Source organism: Sceloporus undulatus, chromosome 2 (genome assembly GCF_019175285.1).
Source record: "Sceloporus undulatus isolate JIND9_A2432 ecotype Alabama chromosome 2, SceUnd_v1.1, whole genome shotgun sequence".
NCBI classification, from domain to species: Eukaryota; Metazoa; Chordata; class Lepidosauria; order Squamata; family Phrynosomatidae; genus Sceloporus; species Sceloporus undulatus.
The window spans coordinates 4,327,253-4,342,967 of NC_056523.1; the positions used below are offsets into that span (position 1 = coordinate 4,327,253).

General features: G+C 41.6%; 1 protein-coding gene across 2 annotated transcripts in view; it reads right to left on the reverse strand.

Annotated features, from left to right (window-relative positions):
- The window catches only part of LOC121922951 (deleted in malignant brain tumors 1 protein-like), a 41,545-nt gene that overhangs the window by 15,836 nt on the left and 9,994 nt on the right, over positions 1–15,715 (reverse strand). For both annotated transcript variants that reach the window (XM_042452920.1, XM_042452919.1), the window contains exons 2-5: positions 14,248–14,595; positions 12,604–12,951; positions 9,690–9,998; positions 6,365–6,685 (exon numbers count right to left, since the gene is read on the reverse strand). In XM_042452920.1, coding sequence (XP_042308854.1) covers positions 6,365–6,685; positions 9,690–9,998; positions 12,604–12,951; positions 14,248–14,595 — 1,326 coding nt within the window. The remainder of the gene's footprint in view (positions 1–6,364; positions 6,686–9,689; positions 9,999–12,603; positions 12,952–14,247; positions 14,596–15,715) is intronic.

The following is a 15,715-nucleotide window of genomic DNA, read 5'->3' on the forward strand; positions in this document are numbered from 1 at the left end:
ATGGTGCCGCCGAGAGGATTGGGTTCTTCTGATCATGGGCTGCGGTTCCATGAGGAGGGACTTCTTGCAACGGACAGGTTCATCTCACACCATGTTGGAAGAAATGTTTTTGCAACAGTCTCAAGAACTTGATCAGGAGGGCTTTAAACTGAGTTCCGAGGGGAAGGGAGACAATATTAAGGAAGGCGAAAGGGCTGGGAAAAATAGTCAAACAGACATGAGGAAACAAGACAAAAAGTGCAAGAACCCAACCGTTTGGTGGCAAAAAACTTGCACAGGCAGTAAGTAAAGGGACCCATGGTCTGCAATGTCTCTACACTAATGCACAGAGCAGGGAATAAAGCAAGATGAACTCGACTCCTAGTCACAAAGCCAAATTGATATAATAGGCATCACTGAAACCTGGTGGGATGAGTCTCATGTTGGAATGTGGAAATGAGGGGTATAACCTTTAAGAGAAAATAGGCCAAACAAGAAAGGAGGAGGGAATAGCACTATATGTCAGGTATTTACACCAGTGAAGAGATCCAGGACATCAATGCATGGAAGCCAGGGGGAAACATCTGGGTAAAAATTAAAGGGAGGGAGAACCAGGATGTTACGGTTGGATCTACTACAGACCCCCAAGTCAGACTGAGGAATTGGATGATATCTTTCTAGAACAGATGACCACACACTCAGAAAGGAGAGATGTAGTAGTGATGGGCGACTACTCAACTATCCTGTATTGTTGGAAGTCAAACTCAGCAAATCCTCAGGCCTAGCAATTCGTCATTGCCTGGAGACAATTTCATGGTCCAAAGGTGGAAGAGGCAACAAGGGGGTCGCTATTGGATCTGATCCTAACCAACAAGGATGACTTGGTATTGGGGTGCAAATGGGGGGTTCTTAGATGGAAGTGACCATGTTCTCCTGTAATTTGTTATACAAGGAAAGGGAAGCCAGGCATAGTCAGACACGCATCCTAGACTTTAGGAGAGCGGTTTCAGTAAATTAGAGAAGTATTGAGAGCGATTCCATGGTCAGAAATACTAAAAAATAAAGGAGTTCAGGACAGATGGGAGTTTCTCAAAGAGAGTACTGAAAGGCACAATTTCAAACAGTTCCAGTGCAAAAGAAAAACGGGAGGTGTCTCAAGAAACCAGGATGGAGACTAAGGAATTTCACACGAGTTAAGTTTGAAACGGAACAGTATAAGAAATGGAAAAAGGGGGAATCACAAAAAGGAATTCAAAGAAATGGCAGGCATTTGTAGGGGTAAGTCAGAAAAGCTAAAGCGCGAATGAACTCAGGCTTGCTAGAGAGGTTAAGAACATAAAAGGGCTTTTTTGGATATGTCCGCAGCAAAAGGAAGAAGAAGGAAACGGTAGGGCCACTGCGTGGAGAAGATGGCAAAATGAACAGAAGACAGAGAAAAGGCAGAATTACTCAACACCTTCTTTGCCTCATCTTCTCAAAAAGAAAAGGGTGATCAACCTGGGATAATGGAGCGAGGACAGAATAGGGGAATTTCAGCACAGAATAAGTAGAGACAGTAGAGGAATATCTTGTTAATCTAAATGAATTTAAGTCTCCAGGACCGGATGAACTACATCCAAGGTATTAAAGAACTGGCAAATGTAATTTGGGAGCCATTGGCAATAATCTTTGAAAACTCCTGGAAAACAGGAGAGATCCCCGCAGACTGGCGGAGGGCAAAACGTTGTTCCCCCATCTTCAAAAAGGGAAAAAAGAGGATCCCAACAATTATCGTCCCAGTTAGTCTGACATCTCCAGGAAAGATTCTGGGCAGATCATTAAACAGAGAGTCTGTGAACATCTAGAGGCAATGCATAATCAAAAAAGTCAACATGGGTTTCAGAGAAACAAGTGCCAGCAACAATCTAATCTCTTTCTTTGATAAAATTCCAGTTAGTAGATGAAGGGAATGCTGTGGATATAGTATATCTGGATTTCAGTAAGGCCTTCGACAGAGTTCCCCATGATAATCTTGAAAACAAGCTTGTAAAATGTGGACTAGACAAGGCAACTGTTACATGGTTTGTAATTGGTTGGGGGACGAACGCAAAGAGCGCTCAAAAATGGCCTTTTTCATCCTGGAGAGAAGTGACCAGGGGGTCCCCAAGGCTCTGTCCTCAGGCCAGTTCTATTCAACATCTTTATCAATGACTTGGAGGACAAAATTGGGGGAATACTATCATTGCCGATGCCATTGAGGAGAATAGCTAATATCCAGAGGACAGGTCAAATTCAAATGACCTGAGTAGCTAGAAGCTGGGCCAAAGCTAACAAAATGAACTTCAACACGAAAATGTAGGTACTGCACTTAGGGCAGAAAAATAAAAAATGCACAGAATAGGATTGACACACCTGGCTGAATGAAACTATGTGTGAAAGGGATCTAGGAGTCCAAGTAGACCACAAGTTGAACATGAGTGAACAGTGCGACACGGAGTAAAAAGGCCAACGCAATTTTAGGCTGCATCAATAAAAGTAAGTGTCTAGACCAGGGAAAGTATAGTGCCACTATATTCTGCTCTGGTCAGGCCCCACCTGGAATTTATGTCTAGTTCTGGGCACCACAATTCACAAAAGACATTGAGAAACTGGAGCGTGTCCAAAGAGGCGGACTAAAATGGTGAAGGGTCTGGAAACCATGCTCTATAAAGAATGACTCAGGGAATGGGGATGTTTAGCCTGGAGAAGAGAAGGTTAGAGGTGTATGATAGCCCTGTTTAATATTTGAAAGGAAGTATATTGAGGAAGGAGCAGCTTGGTTTCTGCTGCTCAGCAGAAACAGGACCGGAGCAATGGATCAACGTGCAGGAAAAGAGATTCCACCTCAACATTGGAAGAACTTCGACATAAGGGCTGTTCGACAGTGGAACCAACTCCCTCGGAGTGTAGTGGATTCTCCTTCCTTGTGAGGTCTTCAAGCAGAGGCTGGATGGCCATACTGTCGGGGATGTTTGATTGTGATTTCCTGCATGGCAGGGGGTTGGACTGGATGGCCCTAGTGGTCTCTTCCAAACTCTATCATTCTAGATTCTATGAACACACCAACAAACACATTGGCAAAAAGTCGTTCTGTGACTAAAATTGCTATTTTAATATTTTTTTTCGTGCGATTTTTTTAACACCTATGCCTGATGAAGAAGCCAATGGAGCTTTAAAAGCTTGCAACATGTATTTTGTACCTTTTGGTTAGTTGAATAAAGTTATCACTGTTTTATAGATTTTGGATGTTACTGGACTTTGCTACACGACCAACACAGCTCCCTCTGAATATGTTTAATAATGTTTAAGTGAGAAAGGGGAGGTAGGAAGTGACCTCTTCAGGCAGGATCCAGAAAAGCTTGAATTATACAGATCAAGGAACGAATAAATAATAATAATAATAATAATAATAATAATAATAATTTGTATCCTGCTCCTCTGCACAATGCAATTGCGGTGGCTTACAACATTAAAATATACATTCCATAACATAACCCCTAAACCCACCCACCCCTTAAAATACAATTAAACCACTTACAATTTAAAAAATGCTTAAAACTATTACAATATTAACAGATGAATAGTGTCTGTAGGCAGATCAGGGGTCAACAGTTACGTTTTCTCTTTGGTGCCCAGGTGTCTATTCAGGAAAGGCCTGCTAGAAGAGTTCCATTTTAAAACCTTTTTAAAAGCTGTTTAAGGTGGTAATATGACAGATCTCCTTTGGCAGGCCATTCCATAATCTGGGAGCAACAGCCAAGAAGGTCCTCTGGGGGCTTGCAGACAACCTAGTTTTTAAAGGTTGCAACAAATTCCTCCCAGAAGACCTAAGTGTATGGGGTGGATTATATGGAAGGAGGCAGTTCCAGAGATAGACCAAAGCCATTTAGACAGAGAAAAAACATGACATGCACTCAAGAAAGTTCAATCTCTAACTTTGTTTTCTAAACAAACAAGTGTTGATGCCTTTTGTCTTCCACGTTTCTTGGCAAGATTTATTGAGAGGAGGCTTGCAATTGCCTTCCTCAGAGAGTGTGACTTTCCCAAGGTTTTCATGACTGAGTGGGAATTCCAACCTCAGTTGCCTAGAGTTCTTTCTGAGACAATAATAGGATTTATCCACTTTATCCCATCATCAAGTAGTGGTCAAAAAGGACAGCACGACTCCCCTTGCACTACACATGCTTTCCTGACTGGAACACAACATGGGACAGAGCTGTGGTGGAATATGAGCAAAACATAGAAGAAAGTCCCAGTTATCTCTAGTCAGTGATCAGGGACAATGGGGACATCCTCTTTGCAAAGAAGAGCATTAAACCAAAGGTGGACAACTGTGTGAGGCTAGTGGGCCACATTAACCTGCAGGAGTCCTTGGAGGGCTGCACCCCACAAAACACACAAGCACACATACCAATAACATTTAAAAGACCCCAAATCCCCTTAACATCCTCTAGGGAGGGAATTTTTTAACGATATTATTAGGCTCAGGAGAGGTCTTAAAAAACAAACTAACTAACTAATGATCTGACATCAGTTACTTCCATTTTTATTTTTAAAAAAGGTTATAAAATGGCCCAACGTCACTCAAATATACCATGAAAATGCCACCCCCAGTGAAAATGTTTAGATTTTTTTTTTGTTAAAATGTTGTGGTGTTTTTTGATCCAGGGACACCTGTAGGGCCTCAAATAACCCTTTGCTGAACCCTACATTAAATTCTATCCTTTCTTCTCCATGGAAAAGGTACAAACAGCAGGGAAGAGGAAGAGCTAAATGTCTGCCAAGATCTTCTAGGCATCTCAGTATTTCTGTGATCAATTTGCATCTGGCTCTGGGGAGGGAACCAGGTGCTTCTCCTTGCTTTTGGCAAAGCATGGAATGGCTGTGCAGAGCAGTTTCAGGGGCTTTGCAGGAAGCAAAAGGAGAGACAATCAGTAATGTGGAGGGAGGAAGGGGATACCAACCCAGGCACTATTCAAAAAAGGTCATCTGCACATGTAAGGGATGATACAGTAATGATGATATAAAGAGGTTATTGCTCTTCCTCAGTAAAAATAAAGAATGAAGAAACTGAGGCCTTTAGAGAACAGAAGCATAAGGTCATAAACGGATTACAAAAAATAACTGATAAACAAGGAAAGGTGAGGAGAGCAGACCCAACCACACTGAATGTTGTAACTCATCATCAGCCAGAGATATGCTGGAAAGTATAGGTCATCCTGCTGGGAGGAATAAAAACAGATGACAAAGGAGGTGTGGATCCTGAAACTTCTTCTTATTATAAAATTATAAAATAATTATAAAATTATAATATATTAGAATACAATTTTTATAATTACATCTTTATAATTTTATATTATAATATTATATTATAATTATAATTATTATAGAACTGCCATCTGGAACTCAGCAAAAGACTTGGCTAGTACAGGAGTGAAAGCCGTAATCTCCTGAACCATTTGCCTAGTCTGAATGAGCTTTTTGTGTAGTCTGCTGGTAACTACCAACAGCACACCTGCTTGTGAAATGCTATCATTCACAGGATAAAGATTGATCTTTATTTTGTAGCTATTGAAAAAAGAATCTGAACTGATAGCCTTATTACACTACACTGATATAGTACTATATATCACTTTACTGCCGTGGAAACATCCTATGGATTCCTGGGATTTGCAGTTTAGGGAGGGGCACTTAGAATTTTCAGCTAGAGAGCTCCTGAGTCCCACCAAACTACAAACCCCAGAATTCCACGGGATGTTGCCATGGCAGTTAAAGTGGAACACAACATAGCACAACAACAATGTAGTGTGATAAGGCTGTGTATCCTACAAGCTAGATGATGTATATGGAATATCTTCTGAAAGTAATGTGCCTAAGTGAAAGCAAATGACCCTAGAACAGAAGAGTCTGTGTAATATGAAGAACTTCTGCAAGGAGCAGAATTTTGAAAGCTAATTGTTTAACTTAATCAATACACAAAATATATACAGCTTCATGCTTATTCTCCTCTTAGATGAAATTTCCTGAAAATACAGAAAGTAAGAGATTCTTGAGGGGCTTGTTGAGGCTAACCAGTCTACTAGACAAAATTGTTCTTTATAGCCTTAGGAACTCAGATGATCAAAATCACTCATAAGTAACTCTGGCTAGATACAGACTGACAAGCATAAGACAACCATCTGTCCCTCAACTAAGAAACAGAAGCAGGAGACCCATGCCTACCTCTAATAATAATAATAATAATATAATTTATTTATATTCCACAGAAGGAACCAAGGCGGATTACAGCAGAAAGATAACAATAAAATATGATAAGAATAAACATTTTTTATCTGTTTAATAAACATTATTAATGATAGAATCTTACCTGTGCATATAACGCTCGCCAATCCATAGGGCTCTTTGTAAACACCCCCGTAATCTTGCTGTGGTCTTACGTTGCATTCACTGATGGAAGTCTCAGTCCCAGTGCAAAGAATACCATTGAACCAGAAGGGAGTAGGAACAGGTATCATTCCAAAAAGAGAATGTTGTGGGGCAAACAGAGCAGTTCCACAGCCAAGATACCGGCACACTACCGCAGCATCTTTAAGATCCCAGTCACTGCCACGTACTGTTGCCCAAATTCCCCCACGGAAGAGCTCAACTCTCCCAGCACAGCGATCGCGGCCCTCTGCTAAATGAATCTCTGAGAAGAATGAAGAACAATAATTATTAACATTTTTGGAGCTAGTAGGGATTGAAAGAATATCTTCTAATATTAAAAAAAAGTTCAAAATATATTTGTTCAGTGTCAGGAAACTCTGATGAGGAGAACCTTGTAAATACAGGATTTCTATGTGGAAAAATATATGTTTACTGCACAGAAATATTGTTTCCTGCATAAAAAAATGTGTAAAGAATTTATGCATAACCTGTCTGGAACTGTGGCTAATCTCTCTCTCTTTTTGCCCCCAGTGGGAGGGAAATTGCTAAAATGACTGGCCATAATCCCATTCTTCTGATTTATGCATGATCTAATGATACTGCCAGTCCCTGAAGGCTTTCAGCTCAATGGTGCAGGTGAAGAAAACAATATTTCAGAGGACAGAGACACAAAATAGCAAGGACAATGGTGTCCGTGTTGCATGGGAAACTAGGGCAGTTGTAATGGAAAAAGGGAATAAATGTCATGCTTTACCTAGAGGAATTCTGCCTAGAGGGGAGAAAGGCCACAAAGACTTGATGTATAAGTATAGCTGAGCAGCAGTGAACATGAAAATGTTTTTTCAATTTTTGTTGATAATATGTTGAACATGAACCAGCAGTATGATGCTCTCACAAAGAAGGCAAACAATATTTTGGCATACATTAATAGAACCATCATTTATAATGGTCCCATGATATTCTGCACTGATCAGACCTCAGTGGGGCGCTACATTTTAAGAAAGATAGAGACAAATTAGAGCAGGTTCAAACAAGGGCAACAAGGATACTAAGTGGTACGAGGAAAGGTTGAAGGAGCTGGGAATGGGCATGTTCAGCTTGGTGGTAAGAAGACTGAGAGGTGACATGATGGCACTCCTTTAATTCCTCAAGAGCTCTCACAGAGAGAAGAGAGCAGGTTTGTTTTCTGCTGCCCAAAGTATACAAGGAGGCCTAATGGTTTGAAGTTACAGGAAGGTAGACATCAGTTGAACATTAGAAGGAAGTTCTTGATGGTAGGAGGGGTTTGGCAATGGAATCAATTACCTAGAGTGGTGGTGGTGGTGGTGGGGGTCACCTTTTCTGGAAATTACTAAAAAGAGTCTGGAGAACTACCTACTAGGGATGCTCTAGTTGAAGATTCTGCATTGAGAACATTCCATGGGGGCCCTTCCAACTCTTTGGTGCTATGATTCTATGATATATGACAGAAGAATCAGCTCTAGAAGATCCAGGACCTATCTCAAACAATTATGTGGAGGTTGAACCTGAGCTTTTGATAGAGGTTCCATCTTCTCACAAGAACAGGGAGACAAAATGGACCCTGAGATGCCCCCAAGCCACAGGGAGTGAGGCAGTCTGAAGAGGCAACTTAAGAAACTTAGCTGAGAGAAAGCAGGAAACTTCAGCAGGCCTTGACTGAGCAGAATCCATCCTCACTTCTGACAGCTGTAGAAGAGAGGTGACTGTATGTCAACACACATTTATCAGATGATGCGCATCTCTTTCACCTTTTCCATCATCTGTATCATTACAGAAATTTCAGTTCAAAATTCAAAATGACCCGAATAGACTAGAAAGCTGGGCCAAAGCTATCAAAATGAAATTCAACATGGAGAAATGTAAGGTACTGCACTTAGGGAGGAAAAATGAAATGCACAGATATAGGATGGGGGACACCTGGCTGAACAAGACTACATGTGAAAGGGATCTACGAGTCCAAGTAGACCACAAGTTGAACATGAGTCAACAGTGTGATGCGACAGCTAAAAAGGCCAATGCAATTTTAGGCTGCATCTATAGAAGTAGAGTGTCTAGATCAAGAAAAGTAATAGTCCCACTCTATTCTGCTTTGGTCAGGCCCACCTGGAATATTGTGTCCAGTTCTGGGCACAACAATTTTAAAGGGATGTGAGAAAATGGAGCGTGTCCAAAGGAGGGCAACTAAAATGGTGAAGGGTCTTGGAAAACATACACTATGAGGAATGAATTAGGGAGCTGGAGGTGTTTAACCTGAAGAAGAAAAGGTTAACAGGTGATATGATAGCCCTGTTTAAATATTTGAAGGGATGTCATATTGAGGAGGGAGCAAGCTTGTTTTCTGCTGCTCCAGAGACTAGGATCCGGAGCAATGGATGCAAGTTCCACGAAAAGAGATTCCACCTCAACATTAGGAGGAAGCTCCTGACAATAAGGGCTGTTCAACAGTGGAACAAACTCCCTCGGAGTGTAGTTGAATCTCCTTCTTTGGAGGTCTTTAAACAGAGGCTGGATGGCCATCTGTCAGGGATGCCTTGATTGAGAGTTCCTGCATGGCAGGGGTTTGGACTGGACGAGGGAACACTGGGACCCTTATGGGGCACTTGCAGCCAGAGAACATGACAAGAGGAAAGCACCAGGATGGAAAGACTAATCAGGTTTCAGGTGTTTTCATATTAATGAACAAAGCACAGGAAATAAACAAGATAAATTTGAACTTTTACTACAGAAAGACAAATACAACTCATAAACATTATGAGATGTGATTTGCGACTGGAATGTACTAATTGCGGGTATAACGTAATTCAAAAGAAATAGACCAAACAAGGAGGGGAAAGGAATAGCATTATATACAAAGGATATGTACTCCTGTAGGAAGATGCATGACTTGAAGCACAGGAAGCCTTTGGGTAAAAATGACTGGGAAATGAGAGGGAAAGAATACTAACATCCTAATATCTCTGGATAGCAAACTGTACCAAGAATGGAAAGTCCAACAAATTATTCTCCTGACTTGCTGACAATTTTATTTTCCAGAAAGCAGAAAAAACAAGAATGGCATCACCCACCTTTTATGGCAGTCTCACTGACATTGAAGAAATGATCAAGGGGCATGAACCCATGGATGTGACCAAGTTGGGAGATTGGTTATACTGAATAAATGGAATGTTGAATGTTGAAGTTTGGTGACTGTTCAGAATGCACATTTTCATGGATCTTTCCTATGTCCATTTTTTAATGATGATTACCTGAACACTCCACGCCAGCATCCTTCCTGTGGTCACAAGTGTGATCGATAATGTTCTGTTTTGGACATTCTTTTAGACTATATTCTCCCCCCATGCAGTTCACCTGATCCATCCAAATGGGACCAGATCCTTCTCCAAACTTGGTTCCCGTTGCTGCTGTTAAAGGTTCTCCTCCACAACCCCATTCCCTGCACACCACACGGGCATCCTCCATGTCCCAGCCATTGTCACATACTGTTCCCCACTTCTTGTTATGGAACACCTCCACTCTGCCACTGCATGGAGTTGGACCACCTACCAGTCTTACCCCTGTTTAGAGAGAGAACAGAATGAAATACTCCACAAGTGCAATTCATGTTAAAATATTGGGCCTTTATAAATACAAAACCAGCCATAATATGGTATGACACAGACATATGCAATCAATGCACAAGTTTAGTATTTTTATTGTACCATAGTTTCACCATTCCATCTTTATAAGCCCTTAACCAGTTCCCTTATGAATGTTCACAACTGAAAGTACCAGCAGCATCTATCACCTTTTCTCAGATCCTAAGGTTAGAAAAAATATCTGTGCTTGAACACTAATGCTGGCTTAGTCTCAGTAAATTTTAGTGATGTAATTTTTCATTACTTCACTTCCTGAAGACAGAAATGAGTAGTTTCCTTTTCTGCCAGCTGTGAAAAAATCTTTGAAAAACACAGTTTCTGAAGGGTATTCATACTTCAGGACTTACTAAGTGTGAAATTTGTATGTCATTTCACACAGAAAACAGCATTTCCTGTACAAATAAAAGCATCTTCTACATGGAAAATATTATTCCAATACAGAAATATTAATTCCTGCACAGAAAATGCAGTTTTCTATACAAACTAACCATGGGGCTTGACAGACGGGCAGCTCCACGCCGCCCATCTTTGCCCTGAGTTGATGCTGCAGCAGCCACACGCTGCAATACCGACATGCTGCCAAAAAGAAGCTGCCTAGAGCGGCTTCTGTTTTGCAGTGTCACAAACAGGAAAACGCCACCATCATGCAAGTGCCACCATCATGCCACTTCCTGCCAGCAACGTCTGGATGCTGCGCGGTGCTTGCATCATCATGGCGGCCCCCATGTGGACAGGAGGCCACCATGATGGCACCGCCGCTGCGCGCCAGGGTTCAGGAGCATGCAGTTGCTGTGCACTCCTGAACCCTAATTTTGGCCTGTGTATGGCACTTCCCGCACATCTGTACCAGGCCCATGTGAAAATTTTCACAGAATAAATAATGTATAGCATTTGAAACAATCAGTTAATACATTGTGTTTGCTATGTGAATCAAAATTCACTTGGTTTATAGAAATGAAATTTATTATTACGGTCGATGACCAGCATAAAACAATATAAAAGAGTACAATATGATACAATGGCCAATAGGAAAAGAACAAACAATGCAAACAATATAGTACAAATACAATAGGAATACAGCTTGGAGGCTATAAATTCAAGTAACTATATAGGGTGAAATAGATGAGATTGATAGAATAAAAAATTTAAAAATTAAGACACAATTTTTCGTCTGCAAGCTATTGCAGCAACGCAAAAACTTGCCACCTTGGTTGTAATTCCTGGTTGCTGGTCGGCCAGAAGGTAAGCAATGTAAAATATATCAGGTTTACCTGGTATTTTTTGTAAAATTGGTGCTATAAAACAATGCTGCAGATCCCGGTAAAAGGTGCAATACAATAAAACATGCCCCACTGTTTCTACCTCCCCAGACGCACAAGGACATAAACGTTCACAGAATGGTTTACAGAGTAACTGCATCCTACAAGGGATTGCAGAAGTGTTGTGGCTATATATATAATAAAATTTTTATTTATATTTCGCCTCTCTGTCTTGGACAACCGGGGTAGTTCTAACAATGGCTACAGTGGATTCAGAGGGAAAATGTGTTCCAATTTTGGTGGCCAGTTATCTATTCAGGAAAGGCTTGCCTGAAGAGATCCATTTTAACAGGTTTTTAAAAGCTGTTTAAGATGGTAATGTGATGGATCTCCTCTGGCAGGCCGTTCCATAATCTGGGAGCAGTTGCCAAAAAAGCCCTCTGCATGGTTACAGACAGGCTAGTTTTCATAGGTTGAAATAAATTCCTCCCAGAGGACTTGAATGTGCCACAACACTTCTACAATCACACACACACACACAGAGAGAGAGAGAGAGAGAGAGAAGGTGACCTACTGACAAGGTCATTTCATTTCCTGGCCTTGCATGGTAACCCCAAGACGAAGAACAGAGCAATAGCAAGATTTTTTGCAATTTATGCAATATTTATAGGATTATTCTCTATATAGGGATTGATGTATTTCTACACAAGTGCTTTCTTAATATTCATCAGCATATATTGCACAAGATACACTGTTTTTGACCAAAAATATGTTTTCTACAGAAAAATAGTATTTTTGTGCAGAAAAATCATTCCTTGGAAACTTCACAAAGTGCAAATGCGTCCTTAAACCTGTGCAGAAATTTTTGTTGTCTTCTACATTGGGGAGAAAACTATACAAACCATCTGTCCTTGAATGCAAGGACAGGAGAGAGAAAGATTTACAGCCCTTGTAGTGGCACATCACATTTTGACATATACTTTTAAAGCTTCCTTCCTCACATACTCATTTGCTCCCTTCTCACCTATTTTGTTGCAAACATCATGATGCCCAGAACTATCAGAGTTGGAATCTTGCTTCTTTCCATTCTAGTTTCTGCTAATGCCTTTTGTAAAAGTGGCTGCTCTTAAATAATAAATTCATGCCAGTTTTTTAATCCCCTGATCAGCAGGCAACCATAATCATAAAAAAGAAAAGAAAAGGAAAGGGGAAAAAAGAAAAGAAAAGAAAGAAAGAGTGCAACTTTACCATAGTTATAAACTCACCTGAGCACACAACACCAGCAGCTTGTATATGATCACAGTCATGCATTCCCCATGGGCTTGCTGAGCACTGATACAGAGAGGATTCTGTCCCTCTGCAGTGGACATCATCTAACCAGATTGGGCCTGTTCCTTTTACAAGCTCAACTTGATTTTGCTGAAGGCTTGGAATCCCACAGTCAATCTGTTGGCATACAACTCCAGCTTCTTTGATACCCCATCTTTTTCCACAAATGGTGCCCCACACACCATTATGGAGCAATTCAACCCTTCCATAGCACTCATCTGGACCTTCCACCAGCCGGATCTTCAGTTGACCTGAGCGCACAGGATCAGAACCCCAAAACTCCCCTAAGTAAATGAAAAGCCAAGAAATGGATTACCAGGTGGCTAAGGGACTTTCTCCTTCTTTATTATCATTTGGAAATATATACTGCTTCAGAAAACATAAGCAGTGGTAAAAAGAAGGAGGAATTGTCTTGCTGGATCCATCTAATCCAGTCTTCCATCTTCCACCAGTAGCCATCTACTCTTCAGCAGGTCAGCAAGGAGAGTGCTATCCAGTAATATTTGTCCTAAATGTCTGAGACTGAATGATATAGTGCATCTCTATGTGGAAATTTCACCACTGAGGCTATCACAGGCTTTCCTTATTATTGGAATCAATGATAGTTGGCTGCTCTCCTGAAAGCCTTTCCCTTGGCAGGGAAGACAGAAACAAGATGAACACAGCTGCTTAATCCCAACCTCTCTGCCATTATATTTTCTAGGAGAAGAACTGAGAAGACTATTCTGGGTTGCAAATAGAAAGGACAATAGGGCATCTCTTGAAGGCCTCTGACATTCATACACAATGCTATTGCCTCTGCCCACCTGGCTCTCTTTCTGTGTAGCACCTCAGCTCTGAACTCTGAGTGAGTGATGTCCTCCAGAATTGTGCTTTTACACTGATCCAGAGACTAAGAAATATGCCTTTGTTCCTTGCTCCTGCTCCTTCTTTCCAAAACAGCCTGTCTGCCTCACTTCCTTTCCACATATGCCACTGTTGTTCGATGCTCTGGGATGCTAGTGGTGCACATCCTGCTTCTACCACACGCTCCCATATTCTCCAATGATTGCTGGGTTCATAGGAATAGCCACAGTTAGGGACACAAGTGCCTTTTCATTTGTACTCCCTGGATTCAGGAATTTGGTCCTGGAAGACAGTGGGAATTTTGGGAGGAACGCTACACATTTGAAGCAGTGGTGTTAGTAGCAGTGTCACCAGCAACCTATGGTCCCTTCCCCACCATACCTGGGACCCCTTTTCAGTGTTGCTTTCTGAGGTTTTCTTCTTAAAGTGAGGCATTGTGGATGAGGTGACCATAGAAGCATGTCTTCCCTCCAAAGAACAAGCAGCCTCTAGGACAGAAGTGTGAACTATGTGACCCTCCGGGAAAGTTGGTCTACAACTCCCAACATCTCTCCCTTTTGTCTGACAGTTCACCAGTCTGACAGTCTGACAGACTGGAGGGCCATATCATTCTCAGCCCTGCTCTGGGGTTATATTCCTGTCTTTAAAATCACAGAATAAACTCAACTCCCCTTTTTTAAATAAACATATTCAATTAGCAACCTAAAAGGGGCTGGCATGGTCAACAAGCTTACCATGGCACACAACTCCAGCTGCTTCCTCAGAGGTACAATGCTGTTCTCTCTGTAAGCTTGCTGGGCATTGACTGAGGGCTGATTCTGTCCCTCGGCATCGAATATCACTCAGGCCAGTGGAGAGACTTCCAGTCCCAAATTGTGCTTCACGTGTGGCTGACACTGCAGCCCCACAACCCAGCTCTTTGCAGACAACCATGGCTTCCTTGATGCCCCATCCATCATCACAAACTGTTCCCCAAAGGCCATAAAGGAGCACCTCCACCCGTCCGCTGCAAGGATGAGGACCTTCCACCAGCCGGATCTTCATGTCGCTTGAGCCTGCAATGTCTGAGCCCATCACCGCACCTAAGGACACAAGAGTTCAGAGGGCAGATGAACAAGTCAGATCAGAAGAATTTCTCCCTCAGGCTAACATGCTGAAAGTGACAACAGGACAGAAATAATGGGGCCATGTAAACATCCTTCCTACATTAGACTCAGATGCTTTTAGACTTAGGTTGTACAACATAGCTTCAGCAAGAACAAATGTTCATGGTCCTTTTGTGGGATTTTTCACATTAAATGCATCTCTAGGCAAACAAAATAGAAATCCCAAATTGTTCTGCAGCTGTCAGTAGAGTATCACCAATGTCTCCAACATCACTAGTGTAGCCACTGAAGAAGCAAGTATGTGAACAAGATGTTAGTCAAATGAATTTTTAAAAAAGAAAATGTAATTTATACTTGTAGAGAAGGCCAACCATCTCCAAATATAGTATTTCACGTATACTATTATGGAGTGGTGGCCTCCCAGCTCCAGGGGTTTCTGGATGAAGTGGATTATCTTGATCCATTTCAGTCTTCAGACCCAGCTATGGGACATTGGTCACTGTGGAGGTCAGATCTCTTAGATCTCTCAGACTAGACCTTTCTCTTCCCCTCACACTGGGTCTGTTGGATCCCATCACAATATGTCTTTTGGATCTCACCAATTGGCAATAAATTACGTGACCACCACGGGGTTACAAAGGATTCTTCTCCTGTCTTATGACAAATAATTTGAGGCCTCTTTTACCTCAGAACTAACCCTTGGTCCTCCCACTGACCTAAGCCTCTTTATTAAGTGGTTTTACTATTCTTGGTAGTGTGTTTTGGTGTTAAATATCAGTAACTTCAGGCCACTCCTTTGTGAACAAAAAGAAAATAACTTTTATTTACAGAAAGAATGTATGATGGTATCTCTTTTGGTAGTTTGTTCTCAAAGCTTATGGTTACAACATGCATATTACTTCACTGGTTACAAAGTGACTTAGTTTCATTCCACTCAAGGGCTTTCGTTACTCTTCAACTGTGTTTTAGGAGTTTATCACATGCTGTTTAAACTCCCTTTAAAGCGACTTCCTGCGGCGACAGCAGGGCAACCGGTCACCTCGAGACGAAGCTCGTCCCAGGGATCGTCATTGCAGGTGTATGGGGAGCGATCCTC